The sequence below is a fragment of the Rattus rattus genome, chromosome 1 (genome assembly GCF_011064425.1).
Source record: "Rattus rattus isolate New Zealand chromosome 1, Rrattus_CSIRO_v1, whole genome shotgun sequence".
Classification (NCBI taxonomy): Eukaryota; Metazoa; Chordata; class Mammalia; order Rodentia; family Muridae; genus Rattus; species Rattus rattus.
This window is the reverse complement of record NC_046154.1, coordinates 219,199,395-219,226,841: the sequence shown is the minus strand read 5'-3', so window position 1 is coordinate 219,226,841 and position 27,447 is coordinate 219,199,395. Positions and strand designations below refer to the sequence as shown.

Here is a 27,447-nt window from a genome sequence, read left to right as displayed (position 1 = left end):
GGACTCTTTGAGCATGTTGTTACAGACGGCAAAGAATAAGGAGCTTTTTCCATTCAAACTTTTAAAAATCTTTAGCAATGGGAACTGATGAATGTAACCACACTGAAGGAGATGAACCACATCTAAGGGTAAAAGACGGTCCCCAGCCTGAAGAACCTGTACATCCTAAAGTCCTCACCAGAATGTTGTTTATCTGCTTTAAAGTCTCCAGTAAAACTTCAGTTGTTTAAAATGTAGACATATGAGATCCCACCAAAACCTGTCATCCTGGGCTCTGAGAGCCTGGGAATCTGCATTTTACAGGAGTACTGGATTATTCTCATGTGTGTCAAAGTCTCAGCCTCAAAGTTTGTAGTCTGCGTCACGTGGGTGGATGCAGGCACAGGGTGGCACAAAAATCATACTGTAAAATACACAAATATCAAAGACGCTAGAGCTGGTGACCACTGGATTTGGGGCAAAACAAATGCCTCAGTATCTCCATGAACTACAGTTTCTGACTCTATGTAGACAAACTTCACATTCACAGTCCTCTCGGTAATACTTATATTTATGTAATGAGTTGAACTTGTGCCCGGATGGTAGAGAAATAAAGGTAAGAGAAAGAATTTTCTTTATTTTCTCTGAAAAATCCCTGGCTATACTGTCTATACCTAAACTTTCTACTCTCCTGTTTTCTTTCTTTGAGATGCGAGTGGCTTGTAGCAGACTGTAAGTGAGAGTTGTGTAGCACACCTAGAACAAAGCCCAGGAACTCTGTGGCTACAGTGAAAGGAGTCAAGGAAGAAAAACTGATGGTTGTGTGTATTAGGAAACCCATCATTTTACATGTCTCTGACAACTCAGGTTTATCCAGTAGCTATTTTATTAGATGCTTGCTAAAGATGAGCTGTGCTAAGACAGTAAGAATGAATGGAGCTTAAACAGGTTTAGAAAGACCATTCGTTTTATTGCCTTAACTAGAGTGCCTAGACAGTAGGATAACCTTTGGACAGGATCCTGTATGGTTCCCTTTATTTGCCCATTTAACGTCCCTTTCCCTTTTACCCATATCCATACACACTCCTGGCCTGAATTTGAGCCTTTTCCCCTGATTACTGTCAACACTGGCCTCTCACATTTCCTAAGTCCAACATTTCAAACCAGTAGCATTGGCTAGCATGGTGTACTGAATAAACATAAACTTTAGCATCCACAGAGCTCACTAAAAGCCTGAAATGAGATAGGAAGCAGCTTTGACTGGATCAAGCAAAAGCTTGATGTGTAAGATTAAGTGTCCATACAGGAACCAGGTCAATGACGTAGACTGACAAAAGACACTGGAGAGGACTTTAAGATTAGATGGTATGTGTGATACATCTACAGGCATCCAGAATCTTAATGATACAGCTTTATAATTAGTTCTGTCCAGCAACTAGCATGTGTCAATAGCCAGCCATGGCTCGTGGGCTGCTATTTTGCAGTTCTCAATGATCTGGCAAAACCAGTGAAGGGTTTTCAGCAGGAAGGCGTTCCGGCCAGTTTTCTAATTTAGAAAGCTCTGTTTCTGTGATGGACAGTGGTTAGAAAGGGCATGAGATAATGGTAAAGAGATTGTCTGGTTTTATAGCCACTGTCACAGTGCAATGATGAATCAAATGCTAGGTGTGAGCTCTGGAACCACAACCATGGTAAAAATAGGTCTTAGATACCAGTTGCATGTGGAAGGGAAAGGAGAGAGATTGTCTCAAGTTCTACTAAATGAGCACAGCAGAATAGCATAATTGAGAAGAGAGAAGTCAAGTTTTAAATGTTCAGATTAGGCTTTATTACATTTAAGAAACAAACAGAAGCCTGTAACATGGTTTGAAATTAGCAACAGCTGAAGTGTATTGGCTGCATGGAGAAGGAAGTCTCAAAGACCATGAATACTACACTGTTCAGGGAAACAAGCAGAAAAGGAAAACATGATCCCACCATCGTGCCCAAATCTGCACATCCAGAAAAGAAAGATCCATAGCAGCGGTGTCTCTAATCCCAAGGAAGGAGAGGTTCCTGACGAAAGAGACAAAGAGGTTCAGATGTAACAGCAATATTCAAAAAAGGTTCAGTTTCTAGAACCCACATCAGGTAACTCAAAATTGCCCAGAATTCTAGCTCTGAAATATACTCTCTTGTGCAAGAGGAAACATAAATCTTAAAATACAAAGTTACGTTTTAAAAAATAAAACCTAAACCACTATGTTAAATAGTTATCCAAAAGAAGACGTCAATGGTGTCAGGATCATAGACAAAAATAAAGTAGAAAACTGTTGGGGAGGCTGACACCTGAGAGAAGGCTGATACATAGAGAAAGTGCAGACATTTGCTCCAAAGCTTAAGCCAGGGTGACACCAAATAAAGCATTTGGAATAGGTACTGGGTCATTATCAGGTGATATGTACTTAATAGAGTTTTTAGACAATAAAGGAAAACAGAGACACAAAAAGTAGTGACATATATTAGGCTGAAATTGTGTATAAGTGCATTGCTAGATAGCTATTCCCAACCAAATTCTGAAACTTAATAATTGTTTATGTACAACATCCATAAATGTTCAAAACCTAAAATACTTCTGGACTCAAGCATCTTAGGCTGGAGTAGGAAGTCGGGACGTGCAGTGCAGAGCCTTGGTTGTTTGCCAGAGCTACCCTTCTATCTTACTGCGTGACTCCCTGGCACCCTCTATGCAGAAGCAGTATAGACCTCTGTACTGGCCCAATCCATAAGAAGTTTATAATCTGAGAATAGGAGAAGGGAGGAATTATCGGCAAGTTGAGAAGGTCTGTTGAGAAAGGGACCCAATTGTAGTCCTCCTTGGAAGTAAAACTCACGTCCACACTAAGGCTTTGACAACTTAAGCCACCGTTCCTGTGTTGGGGAGTGCAGTATCTCTAAACACCAATGGAAAGAAGCTCCATAAGGAAGTCACACTCGCTGCTATAGGGTAGTCACACCTCCTGCTGTAGGTAGTCACACTCGCAGCTGTAGAGTAGTCATACTTGCTGCTGTAGGTAGTCACACTCGCTGCTGTAGGTAGTCACACACCCTGCTGTAGGAAGTCACACTCGCTGCTGTAGTTAGTCACACTCGCTGCTGTAGGGTAGTCACACTCACAGCTGTAGGTAGTCACACTCGCTGCTGTAGGAAGTCACACTCGCTGCTGTAGAGTAGTCACACTCGCAGCTGTAGGTAGTCATCCTCGCTGCTGTAGGAAGTCACACTTGCTGCTGTAGGTAGTCACACTTGCTGCTGTAGGTAGTCACACTCGCTGCTGTAGTTAGTCACACTCGCTGCTGTAGGGTAGTCACACTCACAGCTGTAGGTAGTCACGCTCGCTGCTGTAGGTAGTCACACTCGCAGCTGTAGGTAGTCATACTCGCTGCTGTAGGTAGTCAGGCTCGCAGCTGTAGGATAGTCACGCTCGCATCTGTAGGTAGTCACACTGCTGTAGAGTAGTCACACTCGCAGCTGTAGATAGTCACACTCACAGCTGTAGGTAGTCACACTCACTGCTGTAGGTAGTCACACTCGCAGCTGTAGGTAGTCACACTCGCTGCTGTAGAGTAGTCACACTCGCAGCTGTAGATAGTCACACTCGCTGCTGTAGGTAGTCACACTTGCTGCTGTAGGTAGTCACACTCGCTGCTGTAGGGTAGTCACACTCACAGCTGTAGGTAGTCACGCTCGCAGCTGTAGGTAGTCACACTCGCAGCTGTAGGTAGTCACACTTGCTGCTGTAGGGTAGTCACACTCACAGCTGTAGGTAGTCACGCTCACAGCTGTAGGTAGTCACACTCGCTGCTGTAGGTAGTCACACTCACTGCTGTAGGTAGCTGATAGAGAGATTTCAAAAATGCTTCCCTCAAAAGTTGGCATGTAAAGGCTTGGATGGCTATGTAAGAGTTTGAGAAGCAGATAGTGGCATGACAGAAAGGGAAATGGATGCACATAGAAGCCCTTATATGTATGTATGTAAAAGCCTTTAAAGTGCTCAGCATATGGAGGGATGCTGCCTTCCCTAATCCTTCCTGCTCCGTCTGCACACGCCTGAGTAAAGCGTGCTAGCAGCTCAGAGTACAAGCCTCACTCAAGTCGTTCAGTTCTGTATTCCCCAAGCTGACTTGACATCAGCTACCTCCGCACTTCTCCCAAGCTGACATTAGCTTGACATCAGCTACCTCCGCACTTCACCTTCAGGTGCTTTTATTCTGAGAAAAGTCTGTCTCTAAGCTGCCAAACTGGAGACACAGAGATCAAGTAGACACAGCTACTAGGCATGCTTCTGTCTATGACGACTTTCCCCATTTTCAGGCAAGCTAGTTGCTTCAACATTCACTTGCTGTTCTACTGGCCTGTGTCCTGTTTTGAAGGTGCAACCCAGCCCTCTTTACATGAGAAAAAAAAGCCTCTGACTATATAGAGCTCAGACACGGGTGGATCAGCAACCTTCAGGGTGGTTGCCTTGTCTCCTAGAGAAGGCCAGTGGTTTATCTCTGCAGAGAGCCCAAACCACTTGGCAGTGTATGCCTGAACTCTGTCTGAGGCCTGGACTGTACTCACCCCGTCCCACCAGAGCCTACCTTCTTCCCTTTGGTCTGCTCCTGTGGGTTTCTCTGGGTTCTTTCTCTTCAGTAACTGACTGAACCTTCCTTCTGTCTTCTGTGTGGTTGCCTGTGTAGCTGGGATTCCCACGAATCACTAGCCTGGCTCTCGGAATTCTGGAAGGCCTGTGGATCTCCTAGATCTAAAGGGAGAGATTCTTAAGTTCGGTTTTTAAAAAGTATTTTAATTTAATTGAAAATTGATGAAAAACTTTCCTTATTAAATGTAGAAGGATATCTATCGGAGTAGACATGGTTTCATTTCTAAAACTGATTTTGTTTTGCTTCTTGCTGGGCTGTGCTCATTTGTGGGGTAACCATGTATAGAGCATTGCTGTAGGAGAGACAATTCTAATCACTGAGCTGGAGAAAGAACAATGCTAGTGGGGGCCCGGCAGGTGCATGTTACCCAGCACCCGCATCTGCCATCACTTGTCAACATGCAGAGATCTCTTTCCTTTGTGCCACTATACGGTGACATAATGGTCCTTAGAAATATTTCAAATGATGACCTAAACAAAGAACATTCCAGATTTTTCCTCTTCTGTTTTATACCTTGCATTTTTTGACTGCCACTGTCCTCAGATCTTTGTTATGAGAAGAACTAGAAAGCAGAGGTGGGGTGTGGGGGGTCTGTGCGTTGCTACAGCACAGAGGCAGGCAACCCCAGAAAGGTTTAGAGCTTCTTGAATTCTAGAGACTGAGAACTGTCTTCCTGGTCTATCTCTTTCTTCTTTTCCTATTCTTCCATATATGTTTTAGAAAAGTGAGACTTGAACAAGCCATGAGCCAAACAATAAATAAACTGACATTGTTAAAGAGAAGAAAATTCAGAAAGATCTGTTACTCCTAAAGCAATGGTTCTCAACTTGTGAGTCTGGCCCCTCTAGGGTTGAGATACCTTTTCATACCTTTTCACAGGATTCTCCTAACACCATTGAAAGACACAGAGTTTACATCACAATTCATAACAGTAGCAGAATTACAGTTATAAAGTAGCAAAAAGACATTGACTTTATGGCCGGGGGTCTCCAAAAGATGATGAGCTGTATTAAAGGGTCAAGCATTAGGAAGCTTGAGAACCATTGACTTTGTGACAGCTGGTTCAGCTTCTCTCCTACCAGGCTCACCTGCATCTCCAGTCTTGTAGTTTTAAGCCCCTTCTCTCCCAGAATATCTAGGTAAATGTATTCCTCTCATTATACTAAATGTTTTACCTTGACATTTTCCTTCCAAATTCCCTTTCCAGGGACAAGTTAAGCAACTTGAGTCTTGTAAGGTAAACCAAGTCACGGGCCCCTCTTTTGTATAATGCTTCTGGTCCTCCAGCTGAGAAAACGAACAGACATTTTCCTGTGCAGGCCTCTGACCTACCCAGTACTTCACCCAAGGACTTTAAAGGGAGAACTCAGGGCTCCAAAGTAGCCCAGAAATCCTGGGAATGTTCACTTGTGAGATGATTATTTTTGTCTCTAAGAAACAAGGAAAGCATCCATTAAATAATTATCCCAATCTTTACTTGTTCTGGGAAACACTGATTCTCCGAGCGAGGGTGAGGTGCTGATCTGAGTTACTTAGCCCAGCCATGTCTACCAGCATTAAGAGAAAACAGTCTCTCTAGCCCCATTTTTCTGCAGCTACTATCCAATTGCTCTGTGTCACAGCAATATGTCACCAGAACTGTGTGAGAGGCCACAATGGCAAGTCTTATTTCCTTGTCTGCTACCATTTCCATGGCCTCCCAGTAATGTTCCACATACTGTCTTCCTCCTGGGCTTTTGTACCCCTCTGACCCAGTGGACCTTCTGCCTGTCAGGTTACTCCATGGGCACTCTCTCTCTTCCTGACTTACCCCAGGGGTTTTATGTGATCTGTCTTTATGTTCCTGACCTGTGAAGTGTGGTGATCTTGAGTCCATCCTTGGACTTCATGCTCTATCACCCATGTGGCTGTTCCATATCTCAATGTTCTGTCCATGTTGAGTCCATCCCTCAATTATACCACAGCAAAATCAGAATTTTTATCTCACTGCTGACATACTCAGAAACTTGTTTTTCTTCATCCAGTAATGAACTGCCCTATTACCACTTCAGGGAAAAACATGGAACATGACTTTGTTTCTTTCTTATTTGCATTGTCATAAGTAGGTGTTTTCCATTATTTTTCTAAATGTATTGCAAACACATTTACTTTCCTCACTATGTTTTTAATGTTACCATCCCAGTCAAGCCACTGTTGCTCCTTGTTTATACTGCAGTGGTAGCCTTTAGATGGATGTTTGCCTCTGACCTTTCACTCCTAAAGCAGGCATACAGCATACTGTTGAAGGAGACTCTGACCTTGCCTATCTGGATATAGACCTCAGCTTTACCCACTCACTAATTAAAAGCTGGGGAAGGTACCATTCTTGCCTGTGCCCAGGAGTCCTGCTGATTGACCCTCTGAAGGGGACATCGGATTAAATTAATAAAGATTTATTAAGTGCTTCAAACAGTACTTGATGCTTACCATCAGGATGTGTTATCACCAGATAAGCCTGCTCTTCATTAGCACAAACCAAATTTTTGTCATCCCATGCTTCATGTGTTGAGATACTTGACAGCTTAACATTCCTCCAGCCCTGCACATTGCCTGGGCTTCAGCCTTCCTTAAACCACAGTAGCATTCATTGCCCTCCCCCAACCCATCAGCTTCCTGTCACTGTCCTTAAGGGGCCATATCTTTTATCATCTCAGAGATTTTTAACACTCCTGTTTGCTTTTCTTGGAGCTATTTTACCTGTTCATTCTCTAATAAGTTTCATTTTATTCTTCTCTCCTTTTCTTCCTTCCTACTTTTCTTTCTTTTATTCTTTTTTTGACTTCAACTCATATGATCTTTAGAATCTTTTCATGACAATCTAATGAGCCTCATCCCCATTAGATAATGCTTCAGTGTGCTTCATTAATAGTACATTATACTCCTAAGTACGCTCTTTACATATTTTCCCACTGGCTTATGTAATGTCTCTCCTCACCACCACAGTGTGAACTCTTTAAGGAAAAGCTTTGCACGCTGATCATCATGGTGTCTTACAGGATATCCGGCACCCTAGGAAATCAGTGGTCGTTATCAGAGAGGATGGATGGGCAAATGACATTATTATTTCTCAACACTGAACACAAGATAATAATTATACTTTGTATTATTCTGAAGCAAAATGGATGTAGAGTCTCATACACTTATGAGTTCTTCTTATGGAGGCATGGTGATGTTGGATGAATAAATAAAAGGCCTGGTAAAACATAGACTGACAAAGGAAGCTTTCTGCATGAATCACTCCATGGGTTGAGGCAGGAACACTGCCTTCACAGAAGCATGGAAGCATTTCTTGCCTCAAATTTTTGTGGTCTGCTTTTATGGGACAACTGCTTTCTGATAGATTGCTTTGTCTGTTTTTAATATGTACATTCTGAGAACTGCTGGTGTTTCCTCTGAGAACAGGCTAGGGAAGGAAAGGAAGTATTTTAAAGATGCATTTTTTCATACAACACTAAGTCATCTACTTAATCTGTTATTGGCAAATTCTCTTCCCAGAGCACCAGTCCTATACATAATAATTATATCCTATATTTGTTAGAACTATATGGTATGCACGATCACGCAACTTTATTTCCTTACCTATGTCCTTCAGTATATATGCCATGCAGTTAGATTCCACACGGTCCATATTAACCATGAATTTAAGCTTTGATAGTTCATATGCATTTATCAAACTGTCTTCAAAATTACAGTATTTGGAACAATTGTATTAGCAGCATCTGAATACATAGTAGGTATTCAATAACTGTTTGTTGAATGAATGTCAATCAGTGATTCTTTGTGAGAATAAAGCAAACTCCATATTATTCCAAGTAACGTTTCCTTACGATGGTAGTGATTCCCCTTTAATGTATGCAACTGAGGCCTGAACAACATCCAAGCGTAACTGAATGTCTCAAGACATTTGGGTACAAAAACCATATTTTCTTCTGACTGATGTTAAATTTAAGTATGTCTTCTGGAATTATTTAGTTCAACATTTTGCAAAGCAAATGAGCTCTGAGATCATCTATATTCAACCAAAGGCCAGGAGGTTTACAGATAGAATTCTTAAACTTTGACAGAGTATTTTATTCATAATTTCGAGAGTTGGCGGAGAGGTGTTATTGTTGGTTTGGTTTGGTTTATTTTGATTTGGTTTGGTTTTCTTTTTGGAGACAGGGGGAGGGAGAGGATGGGACAGGGGGTTTGTAGAGGAGAAACCAGGAAAGAGGATAGCATTTGAAATACAAATAAAGAAAATATCCAATAAAAAGAAAAGAGGGAGAGAAAAACAATGCTGGCTGTGGCGTTGCACGTCTTTAATCCTCGCACTTGGGAGGCAGAGGGTGGTGGATCTTTGTGAGTTTGAGGCCAGCATACTCTACAAAGCAAGTCCATCACAACCAGGGCTCTGTTACACAGGGAAACATGGTCTTAAAAAAGATTATAGAAAGAAAACACAAATGAACATTTGTAGAGACTTGGCAAAATAGAAATTATTTGAATATTCAAACAATTATGAATGTAAAAGTTAAAATAATGAGTTAATACCATATGAATTAAATGTCATATTATAGGGTTGGGGATTTAGCTCAGTGGTAGAGCGCTTGCCAAGCAAACGCAAGGCCCTGGGTTCGGTCCCTAGTTCCAAAAAAAAAAAGTCATAATATATATATATATATATATATATATATATACATACATACATACATACACACACACACACACTTTAAGAAAGTCTGAATACTCAAATAGAAAAGACATGAATAAGTCAGGGCTATGTACAGAAGGCCAACAACCCAATATATGAAATACATGAAGCTTTACTGACAAAAACATGCAAATAATATTAAAGCATCAAGTGTAATCATTAATGTGAGAAATTATAACAAACGAATATTATCAGGAATTCAACAAGATACTAGAGTACAGAAATATAAATTAGCTCAGAGTTTATGGAGACTGCAGTGATTCTATTAGACATACATTCTACATGCTAATCAGATTTGGCTGAAAATATGTCTGTAAGAACAAAAACAATTTAACAATAGTGACAAAAATGGAAGTTTAAAATAAGCTATAAAATGAAAACAGTCTTTAAAAATCCGTTTTGAATAGACTTAAAAATAATAAACTTAATAAAATAGAGTTAAAAATAAAAAATAATAAAAAGTAATGATACTTTAAAAATTAAATAGATAGGTCTGGTGGCACGTTTCTATTTTTTCATCCCAGCACTGAGGACGCAGAGGTAGACAGATCTCTGTGAGTTCAAAGCCAGACTAGTCTACATGGAGAGTGGCCAACCAGGACAAAATAGTGAGAACCTGTTACCCCCCCCCCAAATAAAAATAAAAAGGAAATGAATTACATCAAAACTTTTAAAAGCATGTTCCAAATCAGACTAGTACAGTATCATAATCCCATTGTCCATCCAGATTAAAATGTGGTTGCTAATTTGTTCTGTCTATTCTGTTACTCATCCTGAAGCAAATCTCTAGACATCATTTACTGCACATCTCTTTATATGCCTCAATGTGCCTCAATACCATTTATGAATTCATGTAAACATTTTCTGATGCAATCACAGAACTATTTAAATCAATAATAGAATTAACATAATGGTATAGAACATGGAAATATCCCCAATAGTTTCAGAAGTATCTGTTTACTTCCTCCTGGTACCATATTTTGTATTAAAAATGAAGGGAATATTTTCAGCTTTGCTGGGCAGACAGCCCTGCATTGTTGCTAGTGACCCACCTCACACAATGCAGATGAGCCCGGCTGAAATGTTCCAATAACACTTTTTTTTTTTTAAGCACTCAGAACTACACTTTGCTTGCAGGCTAAAGTTGCCACTGATTTAATGGTGAATTGTGGAAGATGGACATTAGCTTTACAATTTTGATTAGAGGTAGGGACAGGTTTTCTGTGTGTGGCAAGAATACTTCAGAGGGAATCCTTTCCTTTGGCTCTATGTGTAGGGTGGGGGACCCTGTACTCGGCAGACACAGTGTCTGTCATTGAGTTACACTCCCAGCCTCCTTGTACCTCTCAGGTTCTCAGAGGATGCACACTGATTGAAGAAGCACAGTACTGGTGACCCCAAGTTGGGTACATTGGGGGAACGCCTGTTCTTACTGTAAATTTTAGCTCTTTGTCTATGACTTCATTCCTCAAGCTTATTGCCTAACTCAATCATTTCATTACAAGTTGTATAAAAGTAATTTTCTATTATTCTGCCTACTTTCCTTAGCCAAAATGCTTTTATAAGAAGAAGGAGGACTTTCCAAGGGATTGTCAGGTCCACTGAATGAAACACAGCACATATCGCTTGCTTTTTGCAGTCAGTATGTCTCATGATTCTTTCCTTCGAATGGCTCATTTTTGTTTGAGTCAGTGTCCATGTAGACCAAGCTGGACTCAGACTTACTGTGAGAATGACCTTAACTTTATCACCCTCCTGCCTCTGACTTCTGAATTCTAGGATCACAGACTTTCACCACCAGAGCCGGTTGAAGCAGTGCTATAGATCAAACCCAGGGCTTTACACATCCTAGTTAACCTCTGACCTTAATGGACAATTTCCCACAGCATCCCTTCCAGTGATTTCCAGAGTATCTGAGGAATGAAGAGGATCTTTCTCTGCTTGTTTTCATTCTGTCTGTGTGACAGTTAATTCACAGATTTTTCTATAGGATTATTATCCCTCATTTCTACTCATTACTCTGTTTGCTGCCCAGACCCCAACCCTCAGCTAAAGGAGCCCTGTTTTGGCCTTGTTAATATTCTGTAGCTTCTGTCTTGTTATCAGGCTTCAGGTGAAAATGCTCCCTAGCATAGTAGTAAGCCTCTATATTAATATTTATTAACATTTTTATAAACAGCAAGCAAGGAAAGTGTATTTGTTATTATGGTTTTTAATCTAACGAATCATATAGGTAAAATTGTTCTTTTTCTCTAGGTAACAACTACAATTTTTTTATTATTTATTCACTTATATGTACTGAGTACTAATCTTAGAATTGTCATGTTCAATTAAAGTTTTTAGCATCAACAAATGATTTTTTACATGTCTTTAATTTTGTAAATTCCCACAGCACATTTAAAATAAGATTAAAATTATTTTATAAAATACATAAACATGTATTTTCTATACTGGTAGGAAGTCATTTGATTTTAACTGTAGCCCCAGTTCCCCCCAGCTATCTTTACAGACCTTAAGGACTTTTTCTCCCAATCAACAGTGTAGAAACTACTCTGTTGGTGTTTCTTTATTTGTTACCATGCTTTTTATATAAACAGCAATTTCTGAGGATTCCTGAGTCTCTTGGTACTTTTCCCCTGCTCTTAATTCCATATGGATAGATGCTAAACAACTGAGCAATCACACCACTACCACCACTACCACCACCACCACCACCACCACCACCACCACCACCACCACCAACAACAACAACAACAATAACAACAGAAGTACCTCAGATAATCCTCCTGCCTTAGCCTTGGTTTGTTGAGTTTTTCTTTCTTTGTTTGTTTTAGCTTGATTTTGTCTTTTTGAAACAAGGTCTCTCTCTATAGCTCTGGCTGTCCTGGAACTCATTATGTAAACCAGGCTGGCCTTGATCTTAGATATCCACCTGCCTCTACCTCTGCCTCCAAATTGCTGGGAATAAAAGCATGTGCCACCATGCCTGGCCCCTGATTTAGCCTCTTAAGTGCTCTAATTTTAGGTATGTGACACAAAGATTGGTAGACCCATTTCCTAATATGTAAACTAAACAGAAAATTTAAATTATTCCACTTTATTGTAGCTGGTGGTCACTTACTCTCAAGCAGGCTTGCTTTTACCTAATTTCTAGCAGTGGCTATCTTGGACCTTTTTAGTAGGAATTCAAATCATAGACCCCAGAAGGAAATTACCCCATACCTTTAAATGAATCGCATCATTTAAAGTAGTCCCGGTTCTTTAAAATATAGGAGCTGTATTTGTTAGTTTTTATTGCCAACCTGACACAATCTGGAGTCATGTGAGAAGTCTGAACCTCAGCTGAAGGTTGTGTGGATCACATTGGCCTGGGAACATTTTCTTGTTTGCTAATCCATGTAGGAAGGGCCAGCCAACTATACCATCCCTAGCAGGCAGTGCTGGGTTATGTCAAGGTGAACATGAGCCACTTAGTGAATTAGGAAACAGTCCTCTTCTATATCTTCTGCTTGATTTCCTTTGCTGACTTCCTTCAATGACCCACTGACTCGGAAGGGTAAGCTAAAATAACCCCACTCCCAAGTTGTTTTTGCCCATGGTTTTTATCAAGTGCTCTAGAACAGGCATACCTACTATGAATCAAGGAAATGTAATGGTGTGTGTGTGTGTGTGTGTGTGTGTGTCTTGTATGTGCTGCTGCAGGTGTGTTGTCAATTCCTCTCCCTCCAGCAGACCAACAATTGTCCACAGAGTCTTCCTGAAGTCTCACTTGGTCTATCACAGGCATTCTGCTAGCAACCTGAATCTATAAGGATTTCTTCCATTTTCTGCCCAGTAACAGTTCCCTCATTTCTATTATTTAGAAGTGTTTGCCATTAATAATTTTTTCATATTAACATGAGCAATAAATGTTCCAATTATATTTTTAATTGAGTATTTTTAGATTTACATTTCAAATGTTATCCTCTTTCCCCCACCTAACCACCCACCCCTACCCGCCTCCCACCCTGGACTATATTGGGCGGGGGATGTCCAGCCTTGGCAGGACAAGGCCTTCTCCTCCCATTGGTGCCCAACAAGGCCATCCTCTGCTACATACGCAGTTGGAGCCATGGGTCTGTCCATGTGTACTCTTTGGGTAATTTGGGATGCTAATTTAGTCCCTGGGAGCTCTGGGTGGTTGGTTTTGTTGTTCTTATGGGGTTATAAACCCCTTCGGCTCCTTCAGTCGTTTAACTCCTCCAATGCAGACCCCGTTCTCAGTCCAATGGTTGGCTGCGAGAATTCACCTCTGTATTTGTAATGCTCTGGCACAGCCTCTAGGAGACAGCTATATCAAGCTCCTGTCAACATGCACTTCTTGGCATTAGCAATATTGTCTGGGTTTGGTGCCTGTATGTGCATGGGCTGGATCCCTAGGTAGTACAGGCACTGAATGACCATTCCTTCAGCCTCTGCTCCAAATTTGCCTCTATATTTCCTCCTATGCATATTTTCCCCCTTCTAAGAAGGACTGAAGCATACACGCTTTGGTCATCCTTCTTCTTGAGCTTCATGTGGTCTGTGGATTATATCTTGGATAATCCAAGCTTTTGGACTAATATCCACTTACCAATGAGTGCATACCATGTGTGATTCTTTTGTGATTGGGTTTCCTCACACAGGATGATATTTTCTAGTTCCATTTGCCTATGAATTTCATGAAGTCATTGTTTTTGATAGCTGAGTAGTACTCCATTGTGTAGACGTACAACATTTTCTATATCCATTCCTCTGTTGAAGGACATCTGGGTTCTTTCCAGCATCTGGCTATTATAAAGAAGGCTGCTATGAACACCACAGTGGAGCATGTATCCTTGTTATATGTTGGAGTATCTTTTGGGTATATGCTCAGGAGTGGTATAGCTGGATCCTCAGGGAGTACTATGTCCAATTTTCTGAGAAACCTCCAGACTTATTTCCAGAGTGGTTGTACCAGTTTGCAATCCCACCAACAATGGAGGAGTGTCCCTCTTTCTCTACATCCTCACCAGCATCTAATGTCACCTGAGTTTTTGATCTTAGCCATTCTGACTATGTAAAGTGGAATCTCAGGGTTATTTTGATTTGCATTTCCCCTGATGACTAAGGATGTTGAACATTTCTTAGGTGCTTGTCAGCCATTTGATATTTCTCAACTGAGAATTCTTTGTTTAGCTCTGTACCCCATTTTTAATAGGGTTATTTGATTCTCTGGAGTTTAACTTCTTGAGTTCTTTGTATATATTGGATATTAGCCTTCTATCTGATATAGGATTGGTAAAGATCTTTTCCCAATCTGTTGGTTGCTGTTTTGTCCTAGTGACATTGTCTTTTGCCTTACAGAAGCTTTGCAGTTTTATTATGGGACCCCATAAAATGTTCCAATTATAAATGCATGTTTGTCACTTTATAGATTGTACAGGCAAGTTTAGCAGTCAGTAGTAGTGGGAAACCGAAGGCTCACTCAATTTAATAAGTAGAGTAGATCTAAATAACTACACGCCTTTAAACAAATATGTATTGTATTTTTAGGTGTACAAATATTTTGCCTATGTAGATATAGTATATATACATATGTACTGGTAACCAAGAGATCACAAGAAGGTATCAGATTACCTGGAACTAGAGTTACTGATTATTGTGAATTGTTGTGTAGGTGCTGGGAATAGAACCTGGGTCCTCTTCAAGAGCAGCAAGTGTTCTTAATCACTAAGCAACCTCTCCACCCCCCAACAAGTATATCTCTTTAATGTGTACTGGATGGTAACGTCAGTTCACAATTGTAGGATTGAATATAAACCCAAAGATCAGCGGCTTGGCTTTGCTGTTCTTAGGATATGACTGTAAATGACAACTGAGGGAATTTTGTACAGAACTTTGAAGGTGAGTATTGTCTTCGCCCAATCTGGTAAGAGCAGACAAGTAGCCCCAGAAGGATTTGAAAGAATCATCTTTTCTTCAGGGCTGCACAGAGGAAATCCCTAAGGTACCATGGGTAACCAAGTGATTCTTTGGCACATGAAGTTCTCAGTCTATCCTGACCATAGCAAAAACGGTACATCTGTTCTCCCACAGTTACACTCCTTTCTTAGTGTTGGTTCCACTCGAAAAGCCAGGCAGAGAGCACAGGCCACTGTGAGCACTTATTGATCTTTGTCATGTCTATTTGCATTTACTTCTCAGTTGAGACAAAACGTGCAAATAGGATGATATACACAAATTCCCTTTGGCTTCTCCGTCGATTGAATCCAGTTGCAGAGTAGACCCAATAACTGTGAGCCCCATCAGTGCCAGAATTTGATACACATTTGTTAAGAAAACCCCTATCTCCTATGGCTATTGTTTTCCCCAACCATGGTAGATAGTGATAAAATGCTTTTAGGAGGTACCCAGAGTCCACGATTGATTTATATATTTATCTTCTCAATCCCGTCTCCTAGAGATAAGGCTGTAAATGCTCATGGCAAGTGGACTTCGAACTCCAGGTGAAAGATTACTACTGCCTCTCCCACAGTGCCCCAGTTGTCAAGTCCTAAATTTTACCTAAACCACAGACAGCACGCAATCCCAGGGGCTGCTGAAGTAGCAAGTACTGGAAATGATGCTCTCACACACTTTCTTTACTCAAGAAGGATGTCATAGAACCAAGAAAGACACGTTTGATTCCTATTTAAGACATAATTTCAAATGTTTTTCTAGACACTTATCTCCCAAGTAGAAATCACCTAATTTTACCCCTTTAATTCTGCGTACTTCCAATAAAAGAAAAAGACATTCTAAAGCATAGATTTTTTCTTTATCTGGATACAGTATCTTTTTAAAAAACAACTGGTGGGTCCGATTCACAAGTAAATCATCACAAAGGCAGTAGGCAATTTTGAATGCTCTGTCTCCATTCATTTTGAGTTTATCTGCATTGGAATGGAAATAGTTTCTCTTGGGCAATGCACAGATAGATATATTAATCGCTGGAGTCTGACCCAGTAAGCAAATTTGCCCCCTGAGAGAGGAACTCTGACTTTTCTTTTTTTTCTTTTTTTATTTTATTTTTTTTTTGCACTGAAGTAAGGGCGTGCAAATGGGTGTGTAGGGAGAAGGCACGAATATCATGTGATGGGATAGCTGGACAGTCATATCCCAGAGAGAGGGACTCACCTCTGGAACACAGGACCAAAAGTCACTAGCAACTAAGGAAGGTTATAGCACATTTGCACACACAGTGTGCTAACTACCATTCACTTTTAGAAACAAACTGTGGAGGTTCCCATTAAAAGTAATGTGTCCAAAAGTTTTTTTAAAAAAGCAATAAAAATGCATTGTCTTGAAGTGCCAGGTTCATTTTGTTCCAGGAACTGGGATATTTCATAATAAAAATAAAGCAGAAGCCAGAAATGAAGCAATGGCAATTCATTTATAGAGAAAGCCTAGGCATGAGTCATGTGGTCCTTGGATTTCATTCGTCCCTACTTCCATCCTGCCCTTATTGCAGCTGTGGAGACCCAGGATAGCCTACTATAGATGGCACATCACTCTGGGAACTCTAATGCTCAAAATAACTCAATAGTTCTAAGATTATTAATGGTATGTACCATCTTACAAACTTTAGTTAACTTGGTAAAGTAATTCTGAAATCAAAATAATTTTATTTTGTAAAAACAGTTCCAATAACAAACATTTACTATTTTACTAAGTATGTATATTTTAAAGTAACCTCAATTTGGTCCTAAATTCTTGTGAAATTCTCATTAGAGCTTAAATGAATGAATTAGCCATCCTAAATACTTTAGCAAATAAGGAAAGCGCATTTATAAGAGAAAACAACGTAAGCTCTCTGTTGCTTAATGGGCACCTGCACTGATCACCCCATAATACACACATTAGCATAATACAATGAATGACCTTAGTTACATTTAGCCATAAAGGAACTTAGTGTTCATTTTTCCAGTTTACTACAGCTAGGAGTAGATCTGTTTGGACTATTTTTGGTTGGATATATGTACTTATAATGTCTATCTGTTTCTTTGAACTTTTAAACTCAGAGGCTCACTGGAAATTCTACTATCCAGATGACAGGCCATCTGATTAAAAAGCTTAGGCAATGTCAGTAATATTCAAGTAATTCTATTTTCCTAACAAAAACAATTCTGAAAAGTGCAAGCTAATTACTTAGAATTTTTCTTCTGAATTTTAAATTATTTACCCCATTCAAGCACCTGTGGTCAGCAAGGTATGACAGCACACACTTTTAGTCCCAGTGCTTGGGAGGCAGGGAAAGATGGATTTCTGTGAGTTCCAGGCCAGCCAGGGAAACCTAGTGCAGCTTTGTCTCAATCACAAAACCAAAAAGCAAAAACAAACAAACAAAACCCAAAACTGAAATTTGTGGATGGACCAAAATTATACCACATAAAATATTCAAGTTGGCATATGCTTTGAATAAAAAATGTATGTTACAGAAGTCTTCATGATGATAAGGTATATGACTGGCTGGTTTTGTGTCAACTCGATACAAGCTAGTGTCATCGGAGAAGAAAAAGCCTCTGTTGAGAAAATGCTCCCATGAGATCCAGCTGGGAAGCATTTTCTCAATTAGTGATCAGCTGGGAAGAGTCCAGCGCATTGTGGGTAGTTCCATCTCTGGCTGATAGTCCTGGGTTCTATAAGAAAGCAGGCTGAGCGAGTCAGTAAGCAGTACCCTGTTATGGCTCCTGCCTCAGCTCCTCCCTCTAGGATCCCGACCTGTTTGAGTTCCTGACTTCCTTCAATAATGAAAAGCAATATGGAAGCTTGAGCCAACTAAACCCTTTCCTCCCCAACTCGCTCTTTGGTCATGGTGTTTTGTTGCGGCAATAGAAACTCTAACTAAGATGGTATATTTTTAAAGTGTTTCCTTAAAAGAGTATTTTCTTTGCCAATGTGAGTAGCCAAAGTATGGGGGCGAAAAAAGGAAGGATCCATAAGAGAGTCGTGCCCAGTTTAGTTGGGTCCTCCAAGCAGCTCACTCATTCATGAGCATGTGAAACCTGTATAGCTGGCATCCCTGTGCCATGACTCAAAACTCACGGATTTCTGTCTCCTAGACGACACAGGTTGTCCCAGCAGCCAGTCGGTATCCCCTGTGAAGACTCCCTCAGACACCGGACACAGTCCCATTGGCTTTTGCCCTGGAAGTGATGAAGATTTTACCAGGAAGAAATGCAGGATTGGGATGGTTGGTGAGGGAAATATCCAATCAGCTCGTTATAAAAAAGAATCCAAGGGAGGCATCATAAAGCCAGGTAAGTACCCTTACTAGTCATCTTTAAAAAATTATTTCTTTTATTTTTTGAGATTAATATATGAGATTATATGTAACTAAATATATGTATATTTATGTAATTAAATTGCATATATTTTATATATAATTGAGATATATTATTATATAATTAAATATGAGATTATTATATAATTAAATTTCTGCTTTCCTCTCCTTGCCCCAAACCCTCTCATGTATGTCTCTTTGCTCCTTTTCAAATTAATGGCCTTTTTTTATTTCATTAATTGTTGTTCTATACATATGTTTGTCTATATACATATATCTAATCACATCTGCTTAGCTGTGTAATATTAAATGTGTATATGTTTTCAGGGATGACCGTTTGGTATTGGATAATGAGTTGGTGTGTTCTTCCTTCAAGGAGATATAGTGCAGTCAGAGAGATTTCCACTAAAACCTGCCTATCAAATCAGAAATGATGGTACCCAGGACCCAGACATCTTTTTAAGGAATGTAGCAAGTACAATAAAATATTTATTGCAATAGTTGCTGGTAATTAAGTAAGTGTGTAACCATCATAGACAGACTTTTCGGTATGTTTGTTTGTGCTTTAGGATCTGGTTTATTAAGATGTGTGAATCCTGATTAAATGACCCTTGACCAAAGGCATCACTAGAAACAGACCTTCTGAGTTTATTGCTCATAGGCACGAATACTACCTAAGAAATCTTTTGTTGATCTTTTTACTTGCATTTTCTCAGTCATGTATGTACAGTTTCAAACATTGTCATTGTGAAAGTCCCCTCTGCTTTTTAATGGAGTCCAATTCTGTAAATTCCTTGGATGAGAAAAATTGCCTACATTGTCTCTGAACTTTGGGCTGAGTAAGCCTGTCTGCCTCATAAATATAGAGAGAGGAAATCCAGGAAGCAAGGCCCTTGGATGACTCTTACAGTCAACACGATGCAGAGGCTTAGGTTGTTAAAGCTCAGGAAGGTCCTGCTCTCAGGTTAAAATAAAGCCATCTATTACCCACAGCCCCACCAGACCCTTAGCCAAAGCTGACTTAGCTTCAGCTCTAGATGTGTGTCCTACTTTTTTTAAAAAGGCAACTCATTAAAACCAGTACCAGTTTACTAAAATAGCAAGCAATTAGTGGCTATCACTTTGGGGGTCAGGGACTCTTTAAGATTAAGTAACCAAAGCCTATCTAATTTTTGGTCTATTGCTCTAGATTTGCTGCTGTCCCTACCTCAGAAAGCAGTCCCTGAAATGCCTCTGATACCAGTGACATAAACAACATATAATGTCCACTGGGATCGTGATGTAATCCGAGCAGAGAAACCTGTCAGGGAATGCAGGGAGGGCTTGGAAAGGTGAAGAACAAGCAAGGGAGCCTGCTGTTTGCCAACAGAGCCCTGAGGTGCCCTCGGCAGGAAAACCCTTCCTGCCAGGCTGAGACTCCTACTGGAAACTTCTGAGAGGCCATCTGTCATTTTGGCTTCTGTGGTTTACTAACTCTGCAGATTTAATTAAAAGTTGCATCAAAGAGTGAAGCAAAGCATTCCTACAGCACCAGTGGATGATGAATCTGCTTCCCGGTTTGTCTTTTATTCCCATTTTGCAAAACACTGGAGGATGCATCTGTGTTTGTCATGAGCTAAGTGTCCAGCTGAGACATCAGTGGGAGGGGATCGTGAAGGTGATGATCACGTGTGACCCCGTTTTGCGGGAGTTTGTAATTCGAGGCAGAATACAGTATGATAAATCTGATAGCATCGATCAGAAGGAAAGGAATGGATGCCTTCTTCCCTGGTGGCTTTCTGAAGAATCAGGTGGTTACACCCACCACCACCACTCGCCCACCCACACATACACTATACCTGTTGTAGTGTGATGTCACTGTTTTACCCAGAAGTGAAAATCCTAACCGTTTTGCTGCAAGTCCATTAAAATATTATCCAGAGCCACTTGTAGTTGCTGATTTATTACTTGGAGAGTATCTTAACCCCAGGAAGAAAAGAATCCACTGTCACTAGTTTACAAATTGAAGTATTAAAATCTTTATCCACAGATTGGTTAGAAAGGTGGGGAACAGGCAAAATCACACAACTTAAACAAATAGGAATAATAAGAGGAAAAACCACTAGAGGCCATTGAAGGGATAAGAGTGCTCAGGGCCAAGAAATCTACCCAGAAGCTGAAATGTTGAAATCTGCATTTGAAAGATACCGCTGTATCTCCTTAGCCTAGGCATCAGATATCACCAGTTACTGAAATTAGAGACCTGTGTGGCTGAACTGTAATAACCTCAAAACAATGACCCAGTATTTGTTACTTCTAGAAGGAAAAAAATAAAGATTTCCCACATCCAAGAGGCATTTGCTCGAAAACCCAGAAGGTATCAACTAGGTTAACGATTAGAGGCCTTTACACAGTGAGGCCCAGACATGTTGCTGGTCGTTGCGGGATTAGTTCAGTGAAGTGAAATAACTACTTAGCTACTTGCTTGAATCCATTCTTACAACCTCTGCTGCCAGAGCACCAACCAGCCCAGGCCTGAAAGTTAACATACAAGGTATGGTTCCAGGTGTGGCTCCAGGTGTGACTCCAGGTGTAGCTCCACTGCAGGTGTAGCTCCAGGTGCCGCTCCAGGTGCAGCTCTTCTTGTTGTCTCTTTGGAATTGGAATTCCTTTTCAGTATGTAGGTGGGTCTTGAACTCACAGCAATCCTTTTGCCTTAGCCTCCCAAATGCTGAAATTCTAAGCATTAGCCACCACTTTGGGTTTATAACTGCTTTCTAGTTTTGTTGTGTTTGTCTGTTTGCTTGTTTTGAAAATAGGATGATTATATAGTTTTCCATCCCCCAACTCCTGCCAGATCTTCTCCACTCCCTCTTGCATTCAAATTCACACTCTTCCTTTCTCTCTCTCATTAGAAAACAAACAGGGATCTAAAACACAATGATATAATAAAATAATAAATAAAAACAAACAAACCAGAATAGTATATATATATAAAATGAACAAGCAAAACAGAAGAAAACCAGTTAAAGAAAATGCATGAGAAACATATAGATACAGAGGCACGCACATCTGCACACACAGAAATCCCATAAAAAAACCAAAGCCAACTGGAAACCGAAACATATACACAAAAGGCCCTCCAAATATGCCATTGAGTTTATTTTGTGTTGGCCATGTCCTGCTGGGCATGGAGCCTGCTATTAAGAGTAGTTTGTATCCCCAGTGACTTTTGTAGAAAACTATTTTTTTTCCTTTGTGATAGTTATCAATTGTAGATAATTTCTGGGTTAGGAATTGGGGCATGTATCTAGTTCCCCTCTCAGTGCTGAGACCTCATCTGGTTTAGACCTGTGCAAGCTCATGCTGTCACAGTCTCTGTACGTTTATACGTATGTGGGGACCTATCGTCTTTAGAAGTATTTGTTTCTGTGGTATCTTCCATCCCTTGAGGGTCTGAGAAGGGTGGGGTTTGATGAAAATACTTAGTGTGACAGCTCTGAAGGGAAGCAAACATTCCATTTAGGACTGAGTATTATAACGTCTCTCACTCTCTGAACTTCGTTCTATTGTAGGTTTCTGTATTTGTTCCATTTATTGTAGGCGGGAGCTTTTCTGATGATGGCTGAGAAAATTAACTATGAATATAGCAGAAGGTTATTAGGAATTATTTTACTGCCACATTCTTTTAGCCGAACAGAAGTATCTGGTTTTTCCCTAAGCAGTGTTGGTTCCATCTCATGGAGTGGGCCTTCAGTCCAACCAGACATTGGTTGGCTGCTCCCACGGCGTTGTGGACCGTTGCAGCAGCATACTTTGCAGACAGGTCACCAATGTAGATTGAAGGGTTTGTAGCTGGGCTGCTGTTTGCCTTTCTCCTTTGATGGTCTGCAGAATGCCTTCCAGCACCGCAAACGCTAGTCAGTCTGGGTGAAGGCTCTACATAGACACTAGCTCCACTCTCCGTTCTTTGTGTTCTTTGACTCAGAGTTAATTTCCTCACATCTTGTCAGCCTAAGCAAAAGACTGCAGCAGCAAAGTAGAGCCTCAAGCATAGACTGGAATCTCTTTCTGGCATTAAAATAGATAAGGGGAAATATATGAAATTAAATGTACTTTGGGAATTGTATAGCATTCTGAAATATGGCTGATTACCAGTAATACCAATAGAAAGAAAAACAGAGTTTTACTGAATTCTCACTGTCCTTGGCCAAATTCCAAGATCTTAGCTCAATTAATTTTAACATCAGTACTTGCTTGGTTTATACTGCCAACTTAACATACATGACCTAAAGTCACCTGGGAAGAGGGAAGCTTCTTCCCAGAATAAGAGCTACCTAAATCAGATTGGCCTGTGACAATGTCTGTGAGAGTTTATCTTTATTCATGACTTAGCCCACTGTGGGCAGTGATATCCATAGGCTGGTGGGACTGGGATACCTAAGAAAGCCAGCTCTACCTGAGCCAGGAAGCAGCAGTCCTGCATGGCTTCTGCTCTAGGTTCCTGACCTGACTTCCCTGAATGCTAGACTGTTACCTAGGATTAAAAGCACAGCAAACCTTTCTTTCCCCTAAGTTGCTTTTTGGACAAATATATTATCACAGCAACAGAATGAAGCTGGAACATTAGACAAGAGCTCTGCCTAATTTCTTAGGTTCTTAAGAGAAGATCATTACTTTGTCCAAGAGAGCATTTGAAGTTATTATAAAATGGGAGTCTGAAGTTCTCATGCTGAGAGAAAATGTTCACACAGAACACAGCAGATAATGCCTTGTGGTAGACAATTTCATACTATCCCAGCAGGACCAAAACAGCAGCATCAAACATGGATGTAATGAGCACACTTAAGTGTTTACCGCTGTGGCTGGTTTACATATTTACTCTCCTGTCTTCCTCCCATCTGTGCCTTTGATGACGTACTCAATCAAAATAATGGTGCCAAATGGATCCTAATGGGCTTCCCCTAAGAATTAGTGAATCGTAATCCTCCTCTAGAAGACAACTGCTGTCCAAATCCATCTCCTAGGATTTATTGCACAGGCAATGTTCACGGCCACTGAGTTGGGGATCTGCCAGATATTCACTACTTACTCTAATGCACTGAGGAAGCCATGCAGGTCTCTCATACTTGGAAGCTATAGCCGACTACACCCACCATTGAGCTTATTCATTAGTCCTCAGTGTGACAGACATAAACCTGGAAACATCTTTCTTATGCATACTTGTAAACCAAGAGCTATAAATCATGCATATGTGTGTTTTAGGTTGGGTTTTTTATTTGCTCCATACTGGAGAAACACTTATTGAAGAGCATCTGCAAAAGAATTGGAATACTTGAAGAGTTCCATAAATACCTGCTTGGTAAAAATATATGGTTACAACAGCTTCAAGCCAGTCCCACATCCTGTGGTAACAAAGTGGAGGACTGTGTTATCAGTCAGGGTTCTCTAAAGGAACCAGATACAATGAACAGATACAATGAACTAATCTACATATGTGTATGTATGTGTGTATTCACATATATGTATATTTTTTATATATGTATTATATATACATATACATTAGAGTGGCTTACAGGCTGTCATCTGAGTAGTCCTACAATAGCTGTCTCCTGATGAAAAAGCCAACACTGGTAGTTCTGTCTACAAGATTAGATGTCTCAGTAGTCCTAGTCTAATGCTGGGATCCCAAGGAATTGCTAGAGAGCTGCCAGTTTTCCATCTGTGTTGGAATCTTCAAGAAGAAGTAGGTTTTAACACAAGTAAAGGAATGGCTCAGGATTGATGAACTTGTCAGTGAGAGTGAGGCCAAGCAGGCAAGAGGCAAAGGCTTCCTTCTGCTGCTCTGGTGACCCAGAATGAGTATGGATCTGACCAATAATGATCCAGGTTTAGGATAGGTGTTCCAACAAATAAATCTCTCACAGGCGTACCTAGCTGCTTGGGTTTCAGTTAATTCCAGACATAGTAAAAGTTGACAGCTAAGACTAGCCATCGCAGGTCACATTATCCAAAAATCCAGAAAGAGGGAAGTTGGAGGCTCCTTGTGAAGGTATTGTGGACTTGGAAAGAGGTACCAGTAACCTGAGTTTATTGTTTTCTTCACAAGGAATATTGTAGTATAGCATTTGGTTGTGCTTGTACAGTGGTTTACAGAAATCTTTGTATTAACAACAGTCTGTTACCTTGGGTGAATCAGGTAATAAAATTCTTCTACCACATGACCTCGACCAGGGCATCACTAATAGGCAACAGCAAATATGGTACCAACCAGGGGTTAGCTTCAGAAACATGGCTATAATATGCTTGGCAGAATACTTGTAGCATTTCATAAAGGTGATTACCCTACATGAGAGTTTAAAGGAGGGAGGGCCCTCAGTTTATCATTAAGAAGAGGTTTCTGCTAGACCTAGGTTTGCTTCCTGGCTATACATTCACTAGCTTATCAGTTCACTTGATACCTATCTGTGAACTATTTTCAAAGTACTGACAGCATTCTCGTTAAGTGACTAGAAAAGAGGAGAGAATGAAGTGGTGTCTGCTCTCATGTCACCCAGTTTAAATGTGAGGACGTAGCTGAAACAAAGGGCATACTGAGATAAGTTTCAGCTGGGAGAGAATAAAGCAAGCTAGTAGGCTAGTCAGCAGGAAAGGCAGGAGGTGACCTGAGATGAAGAACTGCCGCTGTCCTTTCTGGCTTGAGACTTGCATGGGTGACTGACAGGGTGGTGAGTGAGGAAGGGAACAAGGATAGTAGCTGAAGTCTGTGTTGTCAGGGCGATGGGCAGCCATGTCAGGGCTCAGGAGAGGAGACGTGGTTCGATTTATTTGCTTGAGATTTCTCGTGTATCTTGTGGAGCTTGAATTACCTTGGAGTGCAACTGAAGAGGATGTAAAATTCAGATGGCTAAGTGCAGGATGGAGATAGAGGAAGCAGACAAGTACAGCACAGGTGATTTAACACAAGGCTCCCATTTTCTTAATAGCACTGGATTTGCCAACTCCAGGGAGTTTAGGGTATATGAAGTCATAAGTAACAAGTGATTTTGAACTTATTTGTTCTAATTAAAAGTATTTATGCTGTCTTATTGATTTAGATATAAAACTTTATATATAACATTATATATAAATATATAGTTTTTTAGACAGGGTCTTACTATGTAGCCCTGGCTGACCTGGGACTTTGAATATAGATTAGGCTAGTCTTGGTCTCACAGAGGTCTGCTTGCCTCTGACTCACAGGTGCTTATAACTGTGTCCCACCGTCCCAATTTCTTATATTTTATTTAAGAGTTTTCCTCAGTTATTTTCATCTCTTGCACTACTTTTTTTTACTTTTTCAGATCAAATCATCTTCGCTTTGGCCCACTTTCCTTTAAGTTAAAGCAGTTTCGAATCCATGTCTTGCCCTTACTCTCAGAGGTTGTTTATATAAGCCTACATTTATGGTGAGGGTATAGGTTTTATTAACCCCAAATACACTGACTAAACTTACATTTCTTTGTCTCTTGCAGAATAGGAGTTAGGTATTTGGGTGATGCAGGCTGAAAGGCAGCTAAGCCACCTCCACAGGTATCTCCTCTTTGAGTGGCCACAGTGCCTGCCGTGTACCGGGCAGAGGCAAGGGGCAAAAGGAGCATGGGAGGCACCTGGTTACCTTACGGATGGACTAAAGAGGGACCACATGCCACTTCTAATTATAACTGTGGACAACTTAGTCACACAGACACCTGTCATCACACAAGGGACTGTAGATATGGACATTAGTTAATAGCCTACAAGGTGTCACTGTGGTCCCTGAATAGCAGAAGGATAGCTGGCTTCCTCTTATCCGGTAGGTATCGGAGAATTTCCTTCACTACCAAGAGCTTTTCAGTGCCCAAGATCACATAGCAAGGGGTGTGGGGTTTCATGATCTCCACAACCAATCACTTGTGCATTGCTTACAAGTGATCCTTAAAATGTGCAGGATATCATTCCTTAGGAATAATTAGGAGATGAGTTTCTTGCCTAAGCATGAGCTGAACAAGGGAAGCAATAGCATGCAAAACAAGAAGTATAGGTAACTAAGAAATGCTGGAGAGAGAGAGAGAGAGACAGAGAGAGAGAGAAAACGAACACAAGAACATGAGAACATGAAAACATGAACCTTCCCCAGGGAAGTGCACACTAACTGGTCATCCAAAACCAAATCATCATCTCCAAAAACATACAAAGAAATAATATTATACAGATCAAGCAGGTTATATTTAGAAATATGTGTGAATACACACACACACACACATACACACATACACACACATACACACACACACATACCACCAGCAGCAGCAATTTAATAGAAAAGAGGCCATGGATTTGAAGAAGAACAAAGAGGGATACATGGGAGGATCTGGAAAGAGGGAAGGAAAAGAAAAATGTTGTGATAATATTATAACCTCAACAACAAAACAAAAAAGGTGGGTTTTAAAATATTGAACATCGAAGACTCTAATTTTATTTCAAGAAATCCTATCAGATGAGCTCTGAGAATGGCCAGCGCTAGCACAGACATAGGCTATTTCAGACTGACATGTGGTTTTTCAAATGGCACTTCCTGTTCAAAGAAGGTAATTATGAGAACTCTACAATAAGAGGCTTGGGGAAGGCTCAGTATACAAAGATTCCTGCTTCTCTGAGAGGTAATTGTGGAAGGGGGCACTCTACTTATATTTAGATATTGAAGTAGGGTGATCTAGGTCACCCTTGAG

General features: G+C 40.5%; 1 protein-coding gene across 3 annotated transcripts in view; it reads left to right on the top strand.

Moving 5' to 3' along the window:
- Sybu (syntabulin) overlaps window positions 1-27,447 on the top strand; it is a 70,896-nt gene that overhangs the window by 11,839 nt on the left and 31,610 nt on the right. For all 3 annotated transcript variants that reach the window (XM_032915147.1, XM_032915132.1, XM_032915139.1), the window contains one exon: window positions 18,498-18,695. In XM_032915147.1, the coding sequence (XP_032771038.1) occupies window positions 18,498-18,695 (198 nt within the window). The remainder of the gene's footprint in view (window positions 1-18,497; window positions 18,696-27,447) is intronic.